The sequence below is a fragment of the Thamnophis sirtalis genome, unplaced genomic scaffold (genome assembly GCF_051295495.1).
Source record: "Thamnophis sirtalis isolate CommonGarterSnake01/CBP01778 unplaced genomic scaffold, rThaSir2_p1.2 scaffold_9, whole genome shotgun sequence".
Lineage (NCBI taxonomy): Eukaryota > Metazoa > Chordata > Lepidosauria > Squamata > Natricidae > Thamnophis > Thamnophis sirtalis.
This window is the reverse complement of record NW_028261389.1, coordinates 34,552,111-34,571,843: the sequence shown is the minus strand read 5'-3', so window position 1 is coordinate 34,571,843 and position 19,733 is coordinate 34,552,111. Positions and strand designations below refer to the sequence as shown.

The 19,733-nt window shown below is 37.0% G+C and overlaps 1 protein-coding gene across 1 annotated transcript in view; it reads left to right on the top strand.

The window, feature by feature from the left end:
* UTP20 (UTP20 small subunit processome component) overlaps positions 1-19,733 on the top strand; it is a 75,468-nt gene that overhangs the window by 30,899 nt on the left and 24,836 nt on the right. The window contains exons 23-36 of the mRNA XM_087723301.1: positions 929-1,019; positions 1,884-1,969; positions 2,440-2,565; positions 3,809-3,975; positions 6,527-6,735; positions 8,027-8,170; positions 9,934-10,013; positions 11,007-11,233; positions 14,421-14,565; positions 14,934-15,021; positions 16,756-16,899; positions 17,878-17,928; positions 18,013-18,165; positions 19,436-19,591. Coding sequence (XP_087579427.1) covers positions 929-1,019; positions 1,884-1,969; positions 2,440-2,565; positions 3,809-3,975; positions 6,527-6,735; positions 8,027-8,170; positions 9,934-10,013; positions 11,007-11,233; positions 14,421-14,565; positions 14,934-15,021; positions 16,756-16,899; positions 17,878-17,928; positions 18,013-18,165; positions 19,436-19,591 — 1,867 coding nt within the window. The remainder of the gene's footprint in view (positions 1-928; positions 1,020-1,883; positions 1,970-2,439; positions 2,566-3,808; positions 3,976-6,526; positions 6,736-8,026; positions 8,171-9,933; positions 10,014-11,006; positions 11,234-14,420; positions 14,566-14,933; positions 15,022-16,755; positions 16,900-17,877; positions 17,929-18,012; positions 18,166-19,435; positions 19,592-19,733) is intronic.

The following is a 19,733-nucleotide window of genomic DNA, read 5'->3' as shown; positions in this document are numbered from 1 at the left end:
AAGCCTGGATCTGTAGATGTGAAAAGAGCTGTGGTATCAAATGAGACTATGATTTTGTCCTCATCTATAGTATCGACTATGATTTTTTGAAGGCACTGTTTTGGGAGTTGAGAGTCAAGCCACTAGAATATAAACTGAGAGCAAATCACACTGTTACCAGCACTGATGAGATTACCTAGTTTGGGTAATGAAATGTCTGCAAGAAAACAATTAAGTTCATAGAGCAAAGACCCCTCAATTCAGTACTGGTGTGAGAAAAGGTTTTCTAATTCTAATAAGTTTTTCCAAAAGTCTGCTTCAAAGAACTCAAAAGAAGCAAACAGTGATATATAACAATGACATAATGATATTATTTGGATCATGAGGGGTTAGAGTGTCTAACCAACAGAGTGATCCCTGGGATTTTTCCAAATTAAATGTATTAGTGTTACCTTCTCTGGAAAAAATATGAGACTGGAATTTTCTGATTTTAGTTGATAAAAAAGTGCTTAGTTTTCTACAGCTTAACATAGCATCCAAAACCAGGTAAACTAGTCTTATTCTTAATATGATTAATGGAAGTAGATTTCTAACTGAATGGAATTGGCTTTTTTTGTTATTGTTAATCACTAGCTAAGGATAGCATTAATGGGGTTTGGGTGACATAAATGTGGCTAACACAGAATGGAAGCAAAGGCATTTGAAATCTCATGTGCAGTCCTGGCTTGTTCCTTTTCATAATGTCTGAACCAAGACAGGCTATCAGTCAATACTAGATTCAATAAAATAACCCAGTGATATTTGCAAAGAGTTTTGTAAACTTAAGAACATACAAGAAAGCATTTGATAAATTTGTTTGCAGTTTTAAAATGTTTCCATCTCAAAAGTCAAATTTTGTTTTTTGGTGTTTTTTTAACTAACAGCTGGTCTGTTCTGTTTTGTTTTTCAGGCAGCTTATCAGTCACTTACAAGTTTTCACTCAGTTTTCAAATCCCCGTGCTTTGTATTTAGAACCCAAATTGAATGAAATATATGTTCAGGTAAAGAATGTTTTTAATGGTTAATTAAAAAAATGATTAAAATGATTAACACACCTACCTATTTATTATCTTACAGCTTTGAAATAATTTGGGAAAGTTTTTTTCTTTCAGAATTTGTTCCCACTTGAGAATGCCACTTCCAGAATTACTAGCCAACATGAAAGTGACTACATTATTTTCCAGAAATTAGTTACTTAACAAATAAATAAAAACAAAGCAAACATAAGATAGCTAAAAATAAAAAGGGGGAAAAGAAAAATAAACAAAATGTATTCACATGATAATCTGAATTAGGATGTTCACATTAGAAAGTAATAATTTCTGAGCTCTGTTATGATCTTTTTTGGCTGGTGGTAGAATTATTATGATAGTAGTCAGAAATAGCTTAAATCAGCCTTCAATTTATTAAGAAAAATAAGCTGCAAGATCTAGGCTTGCTGTCTCCTATCTCAGCAAGTCAAATAGACAAAGAAGAATTGAATTTTGTTAAGTATATTAGGGGTCCCCAAGCTGCGGGCTGTGACCCAGTACCGGGCTGTGGCCTGTTTGTATATGCACACGCACAGCTTTAGTTGTGTGAACGGCGAGCACAATGCACGTGCAAATGGAGCTGTGTGCGTATTCACCCGCCACTTGTGCTGAAACATCCCCTCACCTCCTGCCAGTCCTCAAAGCCAGAAAGGTTGGGGAATGCTGAAGTACATGATGAATTTTGCAGGTAAAGGAAAAGCCTTATAGAAGTAAGAATTTAAGTGGATTCCCTTCAGTAAAAGACAGTGTAAATTGTGAAAGAGTATTGTTGTAATATGCTACTATGACACAGCTCTGTTTTAACCTTGGTTTGTTTTAAAACATTAATTTCAGCTGCTGACCCACCAAGACCAAAATGTGCAAAAAGTAGCTCTTGACTGTATCATGACTTACAAACATCCACATCTTCTGCCCTATAAGTAAGAGATAATGTCTGCTTGTCTGCATTGAATTATATGTGATCCATATACTCACAAATATAGCTTCAGACTTAGTATATAGATTCTGTAATTGTGTTACTTGCTATTGCTTTATTGCTTTGGACTAATATTTTAGAAGTATACTTACCTGATTTAATGACATACACTGTATCATTACACTAGTTTATGTTACATGTTTATTATAGAGTGTGAGGGAGATGGGCAATTTAAAAATGAGACAGAAAGATAGATAAAACATACCAAAAATGACTGGAGGCTCCTTGTTGTGTTGGTATTTTATCCAGTCCATTTGATTTTACTTTCATGTTATGTATTTTGTCAATTTTGCTGGTCATCGATTGAATAAACATCTCTCACATGTATTTTCTCAAATACTAAAAAGCTTGTGACCTTGTATTTTAATAAATTATGCAAAGAATCTTTGTTTAAGTTGTGTTATGTACTTACAGAGAGAATTTATATCGGCTATTGGAAGATAAGAGTTTTAAAGAAGAAATAGTTCATTTTAGTATTTCTGAAGAAAACAGTATAGTAAAACCACAGCACCGACCAGAACTTATTCCTGTTTTGATGAGGTAAGGGACTTTTGTATGTTAATATAGGTATTGTTTTACTTTTTATTGCTTTAGGCAATGTGTGTTTCCACTCCTCAGCCTGTAATATTTTAAACTTCTACTTGCACAGTTTACCAGATGATACATGCTGTGATGAATGTTTAAAAATAAAATCTTACCTCCTACCTCCCAGAGAAAATGGACATTTTGATCCATTGTCCAGATTATAGTATAAACATACCATCTTTGCAATAAACTTGTTAACTCATGTTCTTGTATAAAACTACTACCATAACTTATTGTTTTTAAGTGGCTTTTCTCTTAAATTATAAAAGCTAACTTTATTTCTAATCAAACAAAGGACAGATTTCCCAACTGTGGGCTTGATGGTAGACCCTAAGGAAGATCAAATGTGGTGAAATGGTTATATTGCTGATTTGGGATTGGAAAAAAAGCTATCTCTGAATACCACTAAGTAATGAAGTTTACTTTGAACTATTTACTACTTTCTACTCTAAAATATTTCAGAGATATTGTAAAAATAAATGAAGGCAAAACTGTTTACCATATGCATATAAACTGGGGTTTAATTAAATCTAGGGTTATTTGAATCAAATTTGGCCACATAATTTTATGGCAACAATATAGAAAGGGTTTTTTCAACATTGCAGTAGTCTGTAGTCCTGAGATTTCCTGGTGATGTTCTGTCAAAGTTTCATGCCTGATCCTGCTTAGCTTTCCAATATCAGCCAAGCTTGGAGAGATCCACCCCAGAGCTATGTAAAGTGGGTGACTGTAGAAGATAAAATTATCAATAAATAAAATAAATGTGGATAAAGAATGAAATAAGTTCTAATAAGTATGGATGTAAGAATAAAACAACTTTCAGTTGTGAATTATTTTGCAATAACATTCATTATAATCGTTGATCAGATGGATATCTCACCTTTATCTTTTACATCTTAAGATGTTTATTGCTACTGTTTTCCCCACAGCAAAAACCCTGTGAAGTGGATTGGGGTAAGAGGAGTGACTATTCAATGATCCCACCAGCTTCCATGCCTAAAGGAGGACTAGAACTCATTGTGCCCCAGTTTCTAGACCAGCATTTAATCACTACACCAAACTGCCTGTTTGATTTGGGATGATTATTGCAGTTTGTAGCATGCTGGGAATTTCTGCTAGGACTACCACATACAGAGACTTTTGCCTATAGACTCATAGCTTCTGAAAAGCTAACATGATTTCTTTTTACCCCTTGAAGGATTCTGTATGGACGGATGAAAAACAAAACTGGGAGCAAAACACAAGGGAAATCAGCGGCAGGGACCCGTATGGCTATTGTTTTGAGATTCCTTGCAGGCTCTTTATCTGAAGAGATAAGGGTGTTTTTGGATCTGCTGTTTGAGCCTGTGAGACATTTCAACAATGGTACGTTTTGCACAGGAAAAAAAAAAGTTTTGGCAAATATAATGGAGCTATCAACAAGTTTAAAGGGATTGAAGCTTGTAGAAATAAACATAACACAAAACCATATGGGAAGTGTCTCTACTATCAACATTGCCCATTGAAGATTGAGCATGGCTGTTAGCTTCAGAATGTTGAATATTTATGGCAAAATAATAATATTTTATTTCTACGCATGCAATATTGCATTGGCTCATTGCTATTGTTCTTCTGTACTTCCTGGAATATTTCAAGATTGAGATGGTTTAAAAATGTATAAAGAAATTAATTAGACGAATGAGTGGGAAGTGAAGCAATGGATGACATGCATGGGTCCTTAACATTGAAAGTAGAACATGGCATTTTCCAAGTGACTGGTGACCTGATAGCTGCAGTGAATACCACATTCTTATGATTGCAATCACACTCACTCCAGTTACGGTAATAGCGATGGAGAAAAAGCAACTTCCCTTCCCTTTCTTTTTCTTTCCCAACCCCTAACTCTCTTACCCACTTTCCTGCATTTTTTTATCCCACTTTTTGTTATTTTTTATAAATAACTCAAACACACTCTTTCCTCCTTCTATTTTCTGCAGAACAACCCTGTGAGGTGAGTTGGGCTGAGAGAGAGTGGCTGGCCAAAAGTTACCCAGCCTACATTCATGCTTAAGGCTAGAGCTCACGGTCTCCTGGATTTTAGCCTGGTTGTTTTGTTTGACAGGGTGGTCAAGACTTCAGAATGCGATGACTTTGATGGGCTATGTCATGAATTATCAACCCTCTCAGAGCTAATGTTAATTCTTGGGGGGGGGGAGGGGGGAAAGAATGAAAGGATCAGGTCAGGTCAAGTTAGTCATATAATCCTCCCTCTCATTTTCCCACAGCAGAAAATGTGGCAGGCCTGAAGGCCCAATATAAAAGATGGCTTCCAGGTCTGACAGAAAGCTTTTAGTCAACTGGGCAATTGTTCTGAGAGTGCCCTAAAGTTGATTTTCAGTCCTCTTACTGGAATGCTAATACTCTTAAGAGTTAAGTGGCCTTTCAGCAGCCATGTCATAAGTACAGGAGTGATGATCGGTAAAGCCAGTAGTAACTGGTTGAGAATTATGTTGAATTGTAATGAACTGCAACCGGTGATTTCAAGGATTACGGGGCTTTGGTGTTGCCTACATAAGGCCCCTAATATTTTAGAGGAGGTTGTGGATGACTGATCAGAATCTTGAAACATGAACCTGCCTGTTTGGGATAATTACGTCTTACAACCTTTTGTGCTGAGCCCAACTTTCTTTAATGTAAATTCATTAGCATGAGCACACTATATGCAGCAATGATAATGAAGCAGATGAGAAAGTTCACTTAATAATATTATATTAAGGAGATTGGTTGAGCAGTTGATTATGGGAAAGTAAACCTTTCTAATTCTAGAGATTAATGCTGGATCAGCATTGTCTAATGCAGGGGTGTCAAGCTCATGGCCCATGGGCCTGATGCATCACACGTTGGCCATGCCCATCCTCATTTAAGCGAAGGGGGGAGAAAGTTGCGATATGACACATGACAACCCTGAGTTTGACACCCCTGATCTAGTGGAACCGGAGATTTTGCGTATAGCTAATATTAAGCATTTAGTTACTGAACTCAGTCATCACATGTCATAGATCTTGATTAACGTGAGATAACAGTTGCACTTTGAAAATATGAACATTCATCCTGTGTTAGAATCCTAAGCATACTGTTTTTCAAATTAAAAATTGATTGTTAAGTGAGACTATATGTGTGTATTTATTTATTTATTTATTAGACTTATATACCGCTTCATAGGGCTTTCAGTCCTCTCTAAGCGGTTTACAGATTTTTAGCAAATTTAGTCAGCAAATTGCCCCCACAGTCTGGGTCCTCATTTCACCCACCTCGGAAGAATGGAAGGCTGAGTCAACCTTGAGCTGGTGAGATTTGAACCGCTGAACTGCAGATAACAGTCAGCTGAAATGGCCTGCAGTACTGCACCCTAACCACTGCGCCACCTTGACTCCTTGCATTGTATGCACATAAAGGGCTTCTCTATTAGCAAGAGTTATTTTCTGTCATTTTTAAATATCACCTTAAAATTGGAAACGGCCAAAAGGAGGTGTTCGTCTAACCACTCTGCGTCACTTCAAACGGAAAGCCGAAGATATAGTCATGCGCCCATTCAATCTTAGCCGAAAATCATATAATAGCGACTGGCTGCACCACCTGACAACCCTAGCCCAGGACCGAAAACAGTGGCGTCAAATTTCCATCGCCTATACCCACGATGGGTGAAGAGGCGTCAAGTACAAGTACAAGTACAAAATTGGATTCCCCAAATTGGGCATTGTTTTGTAGCTAAGGCACAACCATTTTTAATTTGCCAATTTCTACTATTGTGACCAAATCTTGAATTTAGATTTACACATACGAAATATTGAAGAGTATCCCCATTCTGTAGAATGCTTATCAATATACATTCATTATTCTCTTCTTTCCTCTTTTATCTTTTCTCTCTGTTTTAAAGGACATTGCCACTCTGCAGTGCTTCAAGCTGTGCAAGATTTGGATTTATCTCAAGTCCTACCATTAGGCCGTCAGCATAGCCTTTTCAACAGCTTGGAAATAGTACTAAAAAACCTGGGACATCTAATCAGCCAGAACCTGCCTGAGATTTTACAGATTTTACTTTGCATGACAGCAACAGTATCACACATTCTTCAGGAAAGAGAAAAGGTGAGAGCTGCTGTTATTTAAGCTGAAATGTAAGAGTTAAACAAATCTTGGTGTAATTAATTAAGAGGAATGCTAGTACTTGAATTAAAGTAATAAAGATAAATGCTCACTGAATATTAGCATGACTCGCACGAATGCATTTCAGTTATTTTACAAAATTAAACATTTGTTTTAGGTTCCAAATTTAAAACAAAAAGTGCAGTGTGTATATATTAGATATACAGTATCAACAAAAGATTATTGATGATATTGATAACCTGTTATAGTTTTTGTGTATTTTTGGCAGAGAGAGTCATGCTAGGCTAAATGAAGTACACTTCTTCAGTGCTACATAATAGTAAGCTAAATTTGCTTTTCAAATTTAATTCAGTTGTTTTGACAAATTTCTGAAATTTCTGGTGTGTCCAATCACACTTGGACAATAAAGAATCATATTCTATTCTATTACTAGCCCTCATTTGTTTTACCAACATCAAATCAAATCTTTATCATTGTCTAGCATAGAGTTTCCATATGCTAACCAGAATACAGCAATAATCCTAATTCTTAGATATCAGGAAAATAGTTACATTGTTAGAGTCCCAAAAGTACTTTCAGGCTCTGACCTTTATGAGGCAGCTGGTTAAATTGGGAAAAGGTTGATCTTTTTAGCAAGGTAATTACTGGTAAAGTTTTGCATAAAGTTACTCAGTAACATTGAAATGAACATCTGTAATTCAGTAACCCCAAAAATACTTTCACCATTGTCATTTGTTAAACTGAATTTAACATTTAATTAGCTATTGAAGAGCTAAGACACTTAAAGCCTGTGAGAGCCCTATTTGTACTTCACTTGGTAGTTTTCTTAATGTGTTAATCATACATTGCAGACAAACATTCTTAACTTTGTATAATTATAAAGAAACTTAGTTTTACAGTTTCCTAAAGTTTGCAATGTTTTTGTAGCTATGATGCTTACATTTTCTTTCTCTGCTATGCAAGTTCTTAACGTGTTACAGAATTTTGTTTTGACTACCTCTCACACATTATAGACATTACAATTTCCGTTGTAAGAAGGTTATAGAGAAAAAAATAATGTGCAGTTACTAGTAAAATATCTAAAAAGCTACTTCCCAAAGTATCATCATATCTAGATATAATATGTAGTTAATAATATGTGGATAATGCATGCTAATAATGTCTAATAATGAATTTTAAACTATTTTGATCCAATATATGAATAAAAAATGCAATTTTCTGAAAATGCTTCGCTTAAGGAAAGAAAAAAAACACATCACAGTTTCTTTTACAGATTCAACTCAGATGTATCAACCAGCTGAAAAACTTAAGGCGCCTTGGACTTAAGCTTATAGCAGACTTTTTCTCTGACTTTGAAATGTACAACTTCAGTGGAGAAGAGATTGAGGCTGTGTTCTGTGCAGTGGTGTGGCCCCAGGTAAGGTGCTCTTTTCAGTAAGTGATTCCCAAGGTTAGTATATACCTTCTGGGAGATGACTAAAATTTAGGGCAAAAGGAAAAGAGTATATTCAAATAAAGCATCTCACTTCATTATATCCCCATGAGATGGTCCACATTTTCATGGCTTATATTTTACTTAAAATATTATCTATCTGTCAGGTGCCTGAGGTTCAAGAGGTGGGGTTGAACCTGTGCTTTGGTTGTATTCATTGTTATTGGTGCATCTATTTTTATCCTGGCTGCTGTTGTCAATATGTTGTTTTGCTTTTCTGCTTTTATATTTTTAATGTTGTTAGCTGCTCAGCTGGTCAATAACTTGAGATTGGTGTCCATATAAATTGAACATATGGTTCAATAAATATTGGGTGAATTTTCATCGCTGTGGCATTGTTCTGACCTAGGTTTCCCAAGAGCATGAAGCAAATCCTTGTCCCAACAAAAATCCCTTTTATTAATTTAGTGTGAATTCTGCTCATTCACATCCAGTAAAGTCTTTCAAGGGAGGATTTACAGTCACAGACCTTATCTGGCTTGGAGAGCTGACAGGCCAACACCTGCAAAATTTGGAAAGGAGTCTCAGATAGTCACAAACCAATTAAGCGAACTAATTGTCTCCTGCAAACTCCACTCCCCTTTTGCTCCTCTTTTATTTCCTCTGGGAGGGGCCATTCATCATCTACCTGTGGCCTTATTCCAAAGTCGGCCCCTATTCTTTAGCTATTTCCTTCGTCTGGCAACTCTGTGCATGCGCACACTGGGAAGAGGCTGCAGCTGTTCGTCTGCCTCACTAATGTCTGAAGGCAGCTGATAATTGGCATACAGCTCTGGCCCCCTCTCTGCCTCCGACACAGAGCCCTCATCTGAGCCTTCCCCAGACTCCAGGACTGGCCCATGTTCCTCCCCAACCTCCTCACTGTCCGAATCTGCTGCCAGCTCTGCTAGCCGATGGCAGGCCACAACAGACATAGATGAGCAAATACGACTCTACATTTGCAACTGAGAAATGTAAAAATTACAGAGGGGTCTCCTTTAGATGAAATATGTATATCCTTAAGTTAGACAGAGTTACTGGGCAAAGATGACTGCATTCAGAGTTCCATCCTTCTTTATTTTCATTTGTACCATTGGCCTCTATAATAGGTGAATAGGTGAATTCACCTTCTTCCTCTAAAGTCAGGCCAACCTCCACCAACAAAGATGAAATAAACCATATTGATAGTAGTTATGCGATATTGTATGATAGTTAAATATAAATAATATGAAATTTCTTCTTGTTAGCTCAGGCTGGAAGGAAAATTTCTGTAATTTAGCCAGAAATGGTATGTGATATCCACTTTTCTCTGGAGCTAGGATCCTAGAGACTAGGGACTTAGAGACTATCCTTTAAAATTACCAGCAGGCCCCTCTCACTTGGTGAACTGAAGACCATGCCTGACAGTAACATGCTGGGTTGGACTCTTCAAAGTATTTTTGTGCTTGAGGCCAATGGAAGCAGCTTTTGCTATTCTGGTGCAAAAGGCATTGCAGTCAATATTGGTTGCATTCATACTAGATTCATATGTTGTGCTATGTCAAGATGAAAGGAACCCCTGGCCTAGTATAGCATGTGAGCTCAGATAGTTCATGGTTCTTTCAGATGCAAATAGTCTTGCTTCTTCTATTCTGAATAGCTATCCTATGATATAGTTGTTAATAGATTCTGATTTTATCTTCCTGCTTTGTTTCCCCCTCCTCCCCCAGATCACTAGGCTGGCTTCTGAGAGCCAATACTCTCCTACTCCTTTACTTAAAATTATTCACATCTGGAGCAAAAACCCCAGGTAAGCTATTCACTTTTAGCAAAAAAAACCTCCAGTAATTATTATAGACTGTACTATCTACTTTTTGTAAAAGCTTTAAATCCAGTAGGTTTATTGCCCTGCAGGTTAACGTGCAATTGTGGTTTTAGAACTCTCTGCCATCTGCATTAGTCACAGACTACAATCCCCATTAGCTCTTATTATTCACACCGCTGATCGGGCTGACAGAAATTGTGTATCAGTCACAGATGGAAAGCCTTAGTTGTTTGCCCGCATTCTTTGTATGTACAAACAAATCAATTTGGATAACTGTAATAGTGGGACCAGGCAAAACAGGGCTAGAACCATGTATTTCAAATATTTGTTTCCTGACAAAATATAGTGTCCTTGTTGTCCTTTTCCCTGTCTGCTTTTGTTTTCCTGGAGTTGTGAACAAGAGTGAACTGCAAGCTTGTGATTCAAAGAGGCTTATCATGGTCACGTCAGCTTCTGACATTTCTCCTTCCCCAGCCCCAACTTTTCTTAAATCAAGTGATTTCTTGCATTGCACCCAAACCATGATTTACAAGTGTCAGTGGCTGGTTTTGTGCAACCAAAAAGACAAAACTAAATAATGTGATTATTTAATCATCTCTTAATACAGTGTGAACCATGTCTTATTACAGCAGGAGTTCTAGCAATTGAACTTCTCAAGTGTTTTTAATCCTACAGATAGAATCGTTCTCAATTTAGTTATATTTTCACCTCTAAGGCTAGTGTGTACATTCGTAGAATAGTCTGTTCCTGATCTCGAGTCATAGTTTGGAATTTGGTAGCAATTATTCAGGGGATTTCATGCTTTTTGTTCACTGTTAATGTCTGGAAATGGTCATAAATGTTTTTATAGTAAAATAAGTTGAAACAATTTCTTTCAGTTCTCTACCAGAAGAATGAAAAACTTGTCCTTTTTCAGTTTTGAATCCCATGTAATTTATTTCTTAAAATTTCCCTTCCCCCTTCTCACTTTACTTTTAGGTATTTCGTTTTGCTGGCTAAGCAGAAGCCAGGGCACCCAGAGTATGACATATTATTAAATGTATGTGCAGTGCTCTCAGCCAAGGCTCTGGGAGAGGGAACAGCTGGTACTGTGATGGATGTGATTGACAGCCTTCTCAATATTCCTGACTTTGAACCTAATGACCAATTTAGCAGCCTGACAGTGACCGACTGCATCTTTATTGAAGTTGAAGAAATAGCAGGAGGTAGGAATGGATAGGTCTCAATTGGATGGCACTGTTTGTTTGTTTATTACAATACTGCCCATTTCCATAGGGCAGAAGGAGTTCAGAAAAACAAGGAAAATATATATAAAATCAAAGGCACATAATATTAAAACTATATAATGGGCAGTCCAGTCACCATTGGAGCCAAACTCTCAGTTAAATAGCTACATACTAAGCAACTTTTTAAAAGACAAGAAGATTCAGATGATGATAGGACAAAGAGTTAATTTGTAAATGAAAATGGCTTCAGTGTATTATATTTGAGCTTTACAGAGGTACATACAAAGTATAGGTAGTTCTCAACTTACGATCACAATTGAGCCCAAAATTTATGTTGCTAAGTGAGACATTTGTTAAGTGAATTTTGTTCCATTTTACGACCTTTCTTGTAGAAGGTAAATGAATCACTTCAGTTGTTAAGTTAGTAACATTAGTTACTAATAGTAACTTAGAAGCTACTAAGCTGCAAAAGGTGATCACATGTCCCTGGGACACTGTCATAAATATGAACCAGTTGTCAAACATTTGATAGTAAATCACATCACCACAGGAATGTTGCAATGGTCATAACTGTGTCTGGAGATTCTCAGTCATCCAGGCATGGTTGTCCCAAGGGTGCTTTTTTCAAGAGGTGAAGAAGCTTCTTGGATGAGAAGCAAAACATCTTTAAAGAAAAACAAAATCCAGTTGCCTCTTGAAAAAGCACCTTTGGGGCAGTCATAAATGTGAAAAATGATCATAAGTCACTTTTTTCAGTGCCATTGTAACTTTGAATGATCACCAAATGAACTGTTGTAAGTTGAGGACTTTCTGTATATACTTTTATTCAAAGCTGTTTTCCACAGAATGTGTAAACAAAATGAAAGATACTTCCTGCTTTTAACTTAGGATGCTTTTAAGGGGTTGTCCAGGCCCACAACATTCAGCCTTTGCATTGAAGCAGCCTTCACTTGCCTTCCTGTAATTCAAAGTCAGAAGTGTGAAGATTACAGGAAATTCCTTTTCACCTTGGAATGAACTCTTTCAGAAGAGTTACCTAAAATGGGCTTCTCTTCAGAATGAGGCACAGATTGAAAAAGTAGTCAGAGTTTCCAGCTTTTAAGACTTACACCTGAAGTCAGCCACCTTTTCAATATTTGCTATAATTACTGTATTTTCCAGAGTATAAGACACATCATTTCCCCTCAAAAAGAGGGTGAAAATTTGGCTGTGTTTTAATACACTGAATGTAGCCTCACCCACCCCTACCAGAGGCCAAAAATGTGAGGCATGGAGGCAGCAATAGTCTGTGGCAATCCCTGCAGCCTGGAACAGCTGATTGGGGGTATTCTGGCAGTCCACCCGTTTCAGCTGTGCTGAATCAGGTTGCAGTAAGTTCTGAAGCTGACCTGGCTGGTCAGAGTTTGCAGCAGCAATCACATTCAGAAAGCACAGTAACTGATTCAACAGGATTCAAAATAATCTATATAAATAAAAATGTAATGGTTGTTTGTTCAAAATCGCTAATCTCCTAAAGTTCTTTACCCATTACTTTGAAATTTTGATACAACGTTGCATTCGAATACGCAAATGTTTTTATATACGTATATTATATAGATGTCACACCTGTGATAGGTAAAAATATGATTTTTTGTAAAAAATGCCTTTTTGAAAACCAGTGCCACCTGGTGGACGTAAAAGCAACACACGCTATACTAAATATTTCATGATTCCATTTCAATGTTTCAGATTGCATTGTTATATTGAATTTTCATAGATTTTGATTTATTTTCATTTTGATTTAATTATTTCGTGTGACATCGCGTTGGAATTGAGCTGTGTCGTTTACCATAGCATTTATTTAGTGAGTATAGTATATTCGGAACAGTTTGGCCTCTCTCCAGCTTCATCCCAATGGTCCCTTTATATGTGTGGCTGGGCTGCAGCTGCACCCTTTCTCCTTTCCACCCCTCTTCTGATGAGTTTCGGCCATTTCCGCCAAGAGGAGCCGAAGCCCTTCAGCCTCCCCCTCCCCTCCCGCTGGGCCTTTGCTGTCTGTGGCGGGGTGCCACCTGCGCCATCCCTCGGCCGCCTCCCCCCACCCTTAAGCCGGCCTACCCCCGGCCAGCCCAGCGGAGCTCCAGAGGAGGCAGAGGTGGAGCGTCTCCTCAGCCCGGCCGGCCGTGCATGCTCTCCACCCCCCCTCACAATGAGCCAGCTACGGCCTCACCAAGGCGGCTCCGACGGGGCGGCGACGGCAGTGTCAGCCTGAGGTGCAGTGGGGCGGGGGTGGCCCATGGGTGCCCCATGAGGCGGCACACCGAGGACTTCTCTTCCTGCAAGATCCTGGACGTCTCACTCTCCCGGGCCACCGACTTGGGGGAGCCCGAGCGCAGCTCCTCCAAGGAGATGCTCAACAACTTCCACGCGGCTGGCAGCCCCGGCACTGTCTCCTCCAACCAGCCTCGTCTGGCCCAGCAGCCCCAAGTCATGACCAACGGCAGCACGCACCCGAAGCCCCACTACACCCATGGGGCCATAGCAACTCGTGGCCGGGTACAGCTAGTAATAATATATAATACATTACCAAAAGCAGGTTTTCCAAGGTAGCAGTAAATACAAGCAAAACACAAGCTGTTTCACTTTCAGTTCTCAGCTAAGCCAGGCTCCTTCCTGTATCCTTCTTGCTCAGCAAATGTCAGAGTCCAAATAGCCCTCATTGGTTGACTTAGTTGCTATGCCTATTCATTGATTGACCTTGTACCATGTGTCAGCTGAATACCATGGATGCTGGTAGGCAGAGACAAAATTCTTCTTATTTTCCTCCCCAAAAGATACATTATATATTCTGGAGCATCTTATGCTCTGAAAAATATGGTACATGATCTTTTTGATACCCCAAAATGACAACAAATAAATAAATGACTAAAAAAATGGGAGTATATGCAGGATTTTGGTTACTTTGCAAAGTTTCTGAATTTAAATATTTTTTTTAATGTATTGTTCATCATCATCATAATGTATCATAAATAAAATATCATAAATAAAAATAACAACAAAGTTGAAACACTTTTTTAAAAAACTCTAACACTCTTACTAGGCTGTTTTGTAAGGATTTGTGTTTTCTGTGTGGAAAAAAGGCTTGGCTTTTCACTTTAAATGGCCGTATTCTACATCTTCATTTTAGATGTTCCTAGTATGGGGACAAGGCTAGTTCTCCCCCATGTCCCTTCAATTCTTCAGTATCTCAACAAAACGATGATCAGCGTAGATAGGATAAAGAAAAAAAAGTATAACGCACAACTCAGCAAAGAACTCAACATTCTTTCAAAGTAAGTGGTTTCTTATCCATTCCAATAGTATATATTTACAGAGATTTTTAATGCTGTAGAAGGGGTGGAGAAGAAATAGCTCTTTTTCTCTGGTGGGAAGGGGATTAATAGAAAATAGTAGGAGCAATCTCATCCTAATCTCTCAGAAGGTAAGAAATTAGATGACTTCTGTTTTCACTTGGAACAGATGCAAAAAAAAAATTTCTTCCTCTGCATCTCTTAGACTTCTGTGAATGCAATCACATGTTCTTTCTAAGCTGAAGTTCAAAACTTTTCAAGGCTACATATTAAAAAAGCTTGGCTTTTAATGTAAACGCCGGAAACATTACATAGTGATATAACGCAAGTGTCTTTTCTGTTGTATTCAGGATTAGCAAGTTTATAAAGGATAAGAACCAGAGTTCTGTTCTGATTGGCCTCCTGCTCCCTTTCCTTCAGCAGCCCAATATTACTCAGGTAGGTTTACAATAAAGTATGGAAAATAATATTTTCTTTCAAATTAGATTACTTTTGTGATGACATTTTAAATGTTTTTGCACTTACGGACTTTACATGCAATCAAGTTGACACCGAAAAGTGGGTTATGTAACAGCCACAACAAAGAATGAAGATATGAAAAATAGTGGATGAAGCAGAGGGAACAATATAGAAGCCTGGGCTATAGCCACTTCAGTTAGAATGAATCTAATGTGTTGTATACCTTTCTATGTATTTATGTAACATACTTTTGTGTTATAAAATAGAGGTTTCTAAATACAAATGTAGAGGGCAAAATGCCTTCTTGAACATTTTGTTAATTTACTGTAAATCACTTCTTAGCTCCCACTCTACTTCTGCAGGCATCATCTTTAAATTTTTGAAAACGTAAATACAGTTTTCCAAATCAGCACTAAGGCGTTATTAAAAAGACCCATTTTGGTGTAATTTGCTGAACCAGCCCTACCTAAGCTATGCAAAAAATGGGAGCAAAATAATATTTGATCTTGGTTTATGGAAAAAACAAGGTCTTCATGTGACCTTCATGGATGAGCAGCTTACATTAAGTTTGTCATAAATGTTTGCAGGGATCCATATAATAGCGCTTGTATAGAGAAAATGTGAAGCCTCCCAAATTGATCCTACCTTCCATTCTTTTTACTCTTTGTTTAAAGGACTTCCTCAAAAGTTGAAAGATAAATTACAATGGTTTTCCTCAAAACCAGTATTACTCTTATTGAGTAAAATGATTGAGAAATGAAGAAACCCAGAAATGTCTTTTGTTCATTAACTTGATCTTTTAAATTGTGTGTTTAATTCAGAATATCGGCACCTGCCATAAACCTGATCAATAATTTCTGTTTACTTTCTTTTAATCTTGAAATATCACTGACCCCTAGTGGTGAAGTTCTTACTTCAATTTTATTATGAATATGCATAAAAGAAAATGTTATACTCCGGAATGTCACGTAGTTAACATATTAATAAAAGGAAATAGAAGGAATTTTCTATTGGAGACTGGATGATGTTTTTCCCTTCTGCCATAAAATCCACTATCAGGATCATCCTGCTTGACTAGCTACAAAAAACAGAACTAAGTTTATTTACAAGATAAAGTTGAAAATATTTACTGATTTGTGATAGTTTGATAGGGCTTCAATATTTAGACATATTAATAGATACTTCATTTTGTGATGGCACCTTGATTGCTGTAGTTTATTCAACCAACATTTACTTGGTATCTCTAAAATTCCCACAAGAGTACATAAAGGTACTTTCAGTAATCTAGTCAATTGTAATCCTTTGCAGTGTATTTATGTAGAGCAAGAGTGTCAAACTTGTGGTGTCACATTGCCGTGATGTGATGTTTTGCTACATTTTCCCCATTTGTGGAGCTGGAGTGGGCATGGCCTGCGTAGGATGCATCCAGCCCGTGGGCCGCCAGTTTGGCACCCTTGACGTAGAGGAATGCATGAATAATCTTCAAGAAGAAGATATACAAGAATCAATAAGGCAAATAAGAGATAACTTAGTTCTGCAGAAAGAGAAGATATGAGAAACTCAAGATTATGTTACCTTGAGTCTTTTCAGCATAAGCAGTGATACTAGGATACTCTGGCAGGCTTTCAAGATTCTGTTATTACACCTTAAGCAATAAGCTTAAGCATTTCTGTAACCTTTGTTCTATCTTTTTCCTGTACTTGTTTCTTTTAGGATACAGAGATTGACATTCTGGAGACAGTACAAAATCTATTGAAACATTGCTTAACTCCAGCAAGCTTCCTTAAACCTCTGGCAAAACTGTTTTCTGTTATTCAGAACAAGTTGTCTCGTCAAGCGCTTTGTGGAGTTTTTGAGGTATTACTGTATATAAATGCTTCTTTTAAAAAAAAAAAATCTTATTCCATTATGATCCAGAGTGTTGAGTTGCTTTGTTCCACAGTAGAGGCTAATCTTGACTCCTTTATAAGTCTTTTTTAAAGTATTATCCTTTTCTATCTTTTTGCCATAAAAACAGTATAGGTAGTCCTTGATTTATGACCCATCACTGTTTGAAGTTATCACAGACCTCCCTAGGGCTACTTACAACCTGAATTCAAAGTTCTAAAGTCTGGTGCCTCTCCACACAGTCAGTACTGGGTCATTTGGTAACAGGCCCGCATTTATGGCTGTTGCAGGGGCCGGCAGTTATACGATTTAGAACTCTTTTTTTTTTTTTTTTGGTGAAAACTGATATTTAGGAGGACCCAGATTATTGGGAGCAATATGCTGACTCTGTAAACCACTTAGATAAGGCTATAAAGTACTATGAAGCGGTATATAAGTCTAAGTGCTATTGCTATTTATTTCCTGTTTCCAACAAAACAAGTCCAGTGCAGACAACGAATTTGCTTAAGATTGCATCATTTGCTTAAGAACCACTGGCAAAAGTTGTAAAATTGACCATGATCACATGATGACCCACTTAACAACTGACATGACTTGTAACTCTAATTTCAAGGTCAATTACAGATATAAGTTGGGTATTACCTGTAGTTGGAGGAAGAGGCTTTTCTGATAGCTTCCATTAAAAATCTCTGGTCATAGATAGATAATTTGATATCTTTAAGAGGTTTTGGACTATATTTCTGCAAATATTGATCAAGCAGATGCAATCTTAGTCAAATTGCAACAAAGGTAAAATGTATTTACATACTGATGGTCTAGATACATTTACTTTTAGCTGCTCTAACTATTTTCATCTTCTGTGAAGTTAAAAATAGCCTAAAATTAATTATGAAATATATGTCTTTCATTAATTTTTGTCTTTTAATGATTTTCAATCTTTTTAAACAGACATTATCTCATTTGGACAGTAATATAAAATATATCACAGAAACTGTCAAGGTATGTAGCAGTTTCCCTCATTTACGTAATTTTTAAAAAATTCAATTTGATGTTTATCTTGATTAGACATTTTGTTTGTCTTAGCTGAATGCTTTCAGTCCGTACCATCTTGATGAGATCAACTTTGATGTCCGTTTGTCAGCATTCCAGGACATCATTTCCCATATCAAAGGGATGAACAAAATAGATGTCAACTACCTGATTCCAGTAATGCATAACTGTTTCTACACTATACGGGTGAGTCCCATTAATATGGAAAATATCTGAGCTTGCTTTATGATTGGGCTCTTAGAAATGTATTCATTGTATATTATTGTTTATCATACTTACAATTTAGTGAATTTTTAAAAAAAATCAATATTTGCATGCTTTTTCTTCTTTGTCATGAGTCATTCTAGTTGTAAGAGTGAAGTCTCATATGTCCTGTTAATAACAAATGAATCTGTTAAGACAACAACAACGAAAGAAATTAGTGGAAATTGTTGGTGTTGCCCAAAACGTTTAATCTTGTTTCCACAATAAATAATCGAGGTTTCATTTGAAAAATAGCAGTTGCTGTATTTTTTTTGTAATGGCTTTGTTAGCTCTTCTACAATACATCTACTTACCAGCCATGGTGTCCTTGAAAGTCTTTCTTTCAGTTTCTTGCAAAGCCAAGTGAATGAAATTGTAGTTTAACATTGGCAAAGCCAACTGTAGTTTAACATTGATTTAGAAATTTCTCTAATTTAATTAAAGCAAATGCTCCTTTATTCAGGATACAGCAACTGTTTCAAAGTGTTCCATGCACACTCCAAATCACATTCCATTTTCTAATCTGGTTCTCTATATACCCTAAAAAGCAGTAGCAGTATCATTTCTTTAATGATACAGAGAAGTTTTGCCTACAGCTATATGGCTGTATCTGCATTCTCGCAAAAGCATTTCTAAGTACCCTAGACGAGATACATCTACACGAGATACATCTACACGAGATACATCTTTAATGTATCTCGTGTAGAGAAGTATAGTAGGAGATAGAAATAGTCAAAATAGTTAGAAATGGAGACAAGCTAAAGGAACTTGGTCCTGCAAAACATTTCCTTTGGATTCTTGCTCATTTCTTCCTCTCTTCTGCCCTTTTATCTGCAACATCTTGACTTTCCTGTGACACAAGGGGAAATAATGAACTGTAATAGGAGATGGTTGGGTGATAGGGAAAGCATGCGTTCCCTTAGCATGAATTCCTGAATGAGAAGTTTATGATCTGTGATTGCTAGCCATATAGTAACAAAACTCTATTTTCTTTATAAAAGATTTGCAGTGAATTTATACAGTTTGGGTCATACTTGCTGCTAATGAAGATTACTTGGAATTTTAATCACTTTGTAGCTGCTTTGAACTATATTAGGGACCTGGTTATGTTTATTTTAGTGCATAGTTTTATAGGATTAATAGAATGATAATCTCCAATGTATAGGATTAATAGGATTATAATCTCATGTGTCCTGATCCTTTTCTTTTGCAGTTAGAGGAAATGGCTTTAAGTGACAATGCTATCCTCTGCCTGACTGCCATTATTCAAAGATTTTCTGAACTTGAGCATACAGAGGATGAATTCAAGGAAATTATTCAGCACACACTTCTGGATTCTTTGAGAAAAGGTCTAAAGAGCAAGATTGAGGTGAAGAGCCTAACATTCCTGGGATTTGTGTTATAAAAATCAGGATGAATTGAAAATCTGTGTCTGCAGACCTTGTAATTCTCACTTTAAAAGAAAAGTCATTTGGAGGACTTTTTAATGTAGTTTCTGTTCCAACTATATT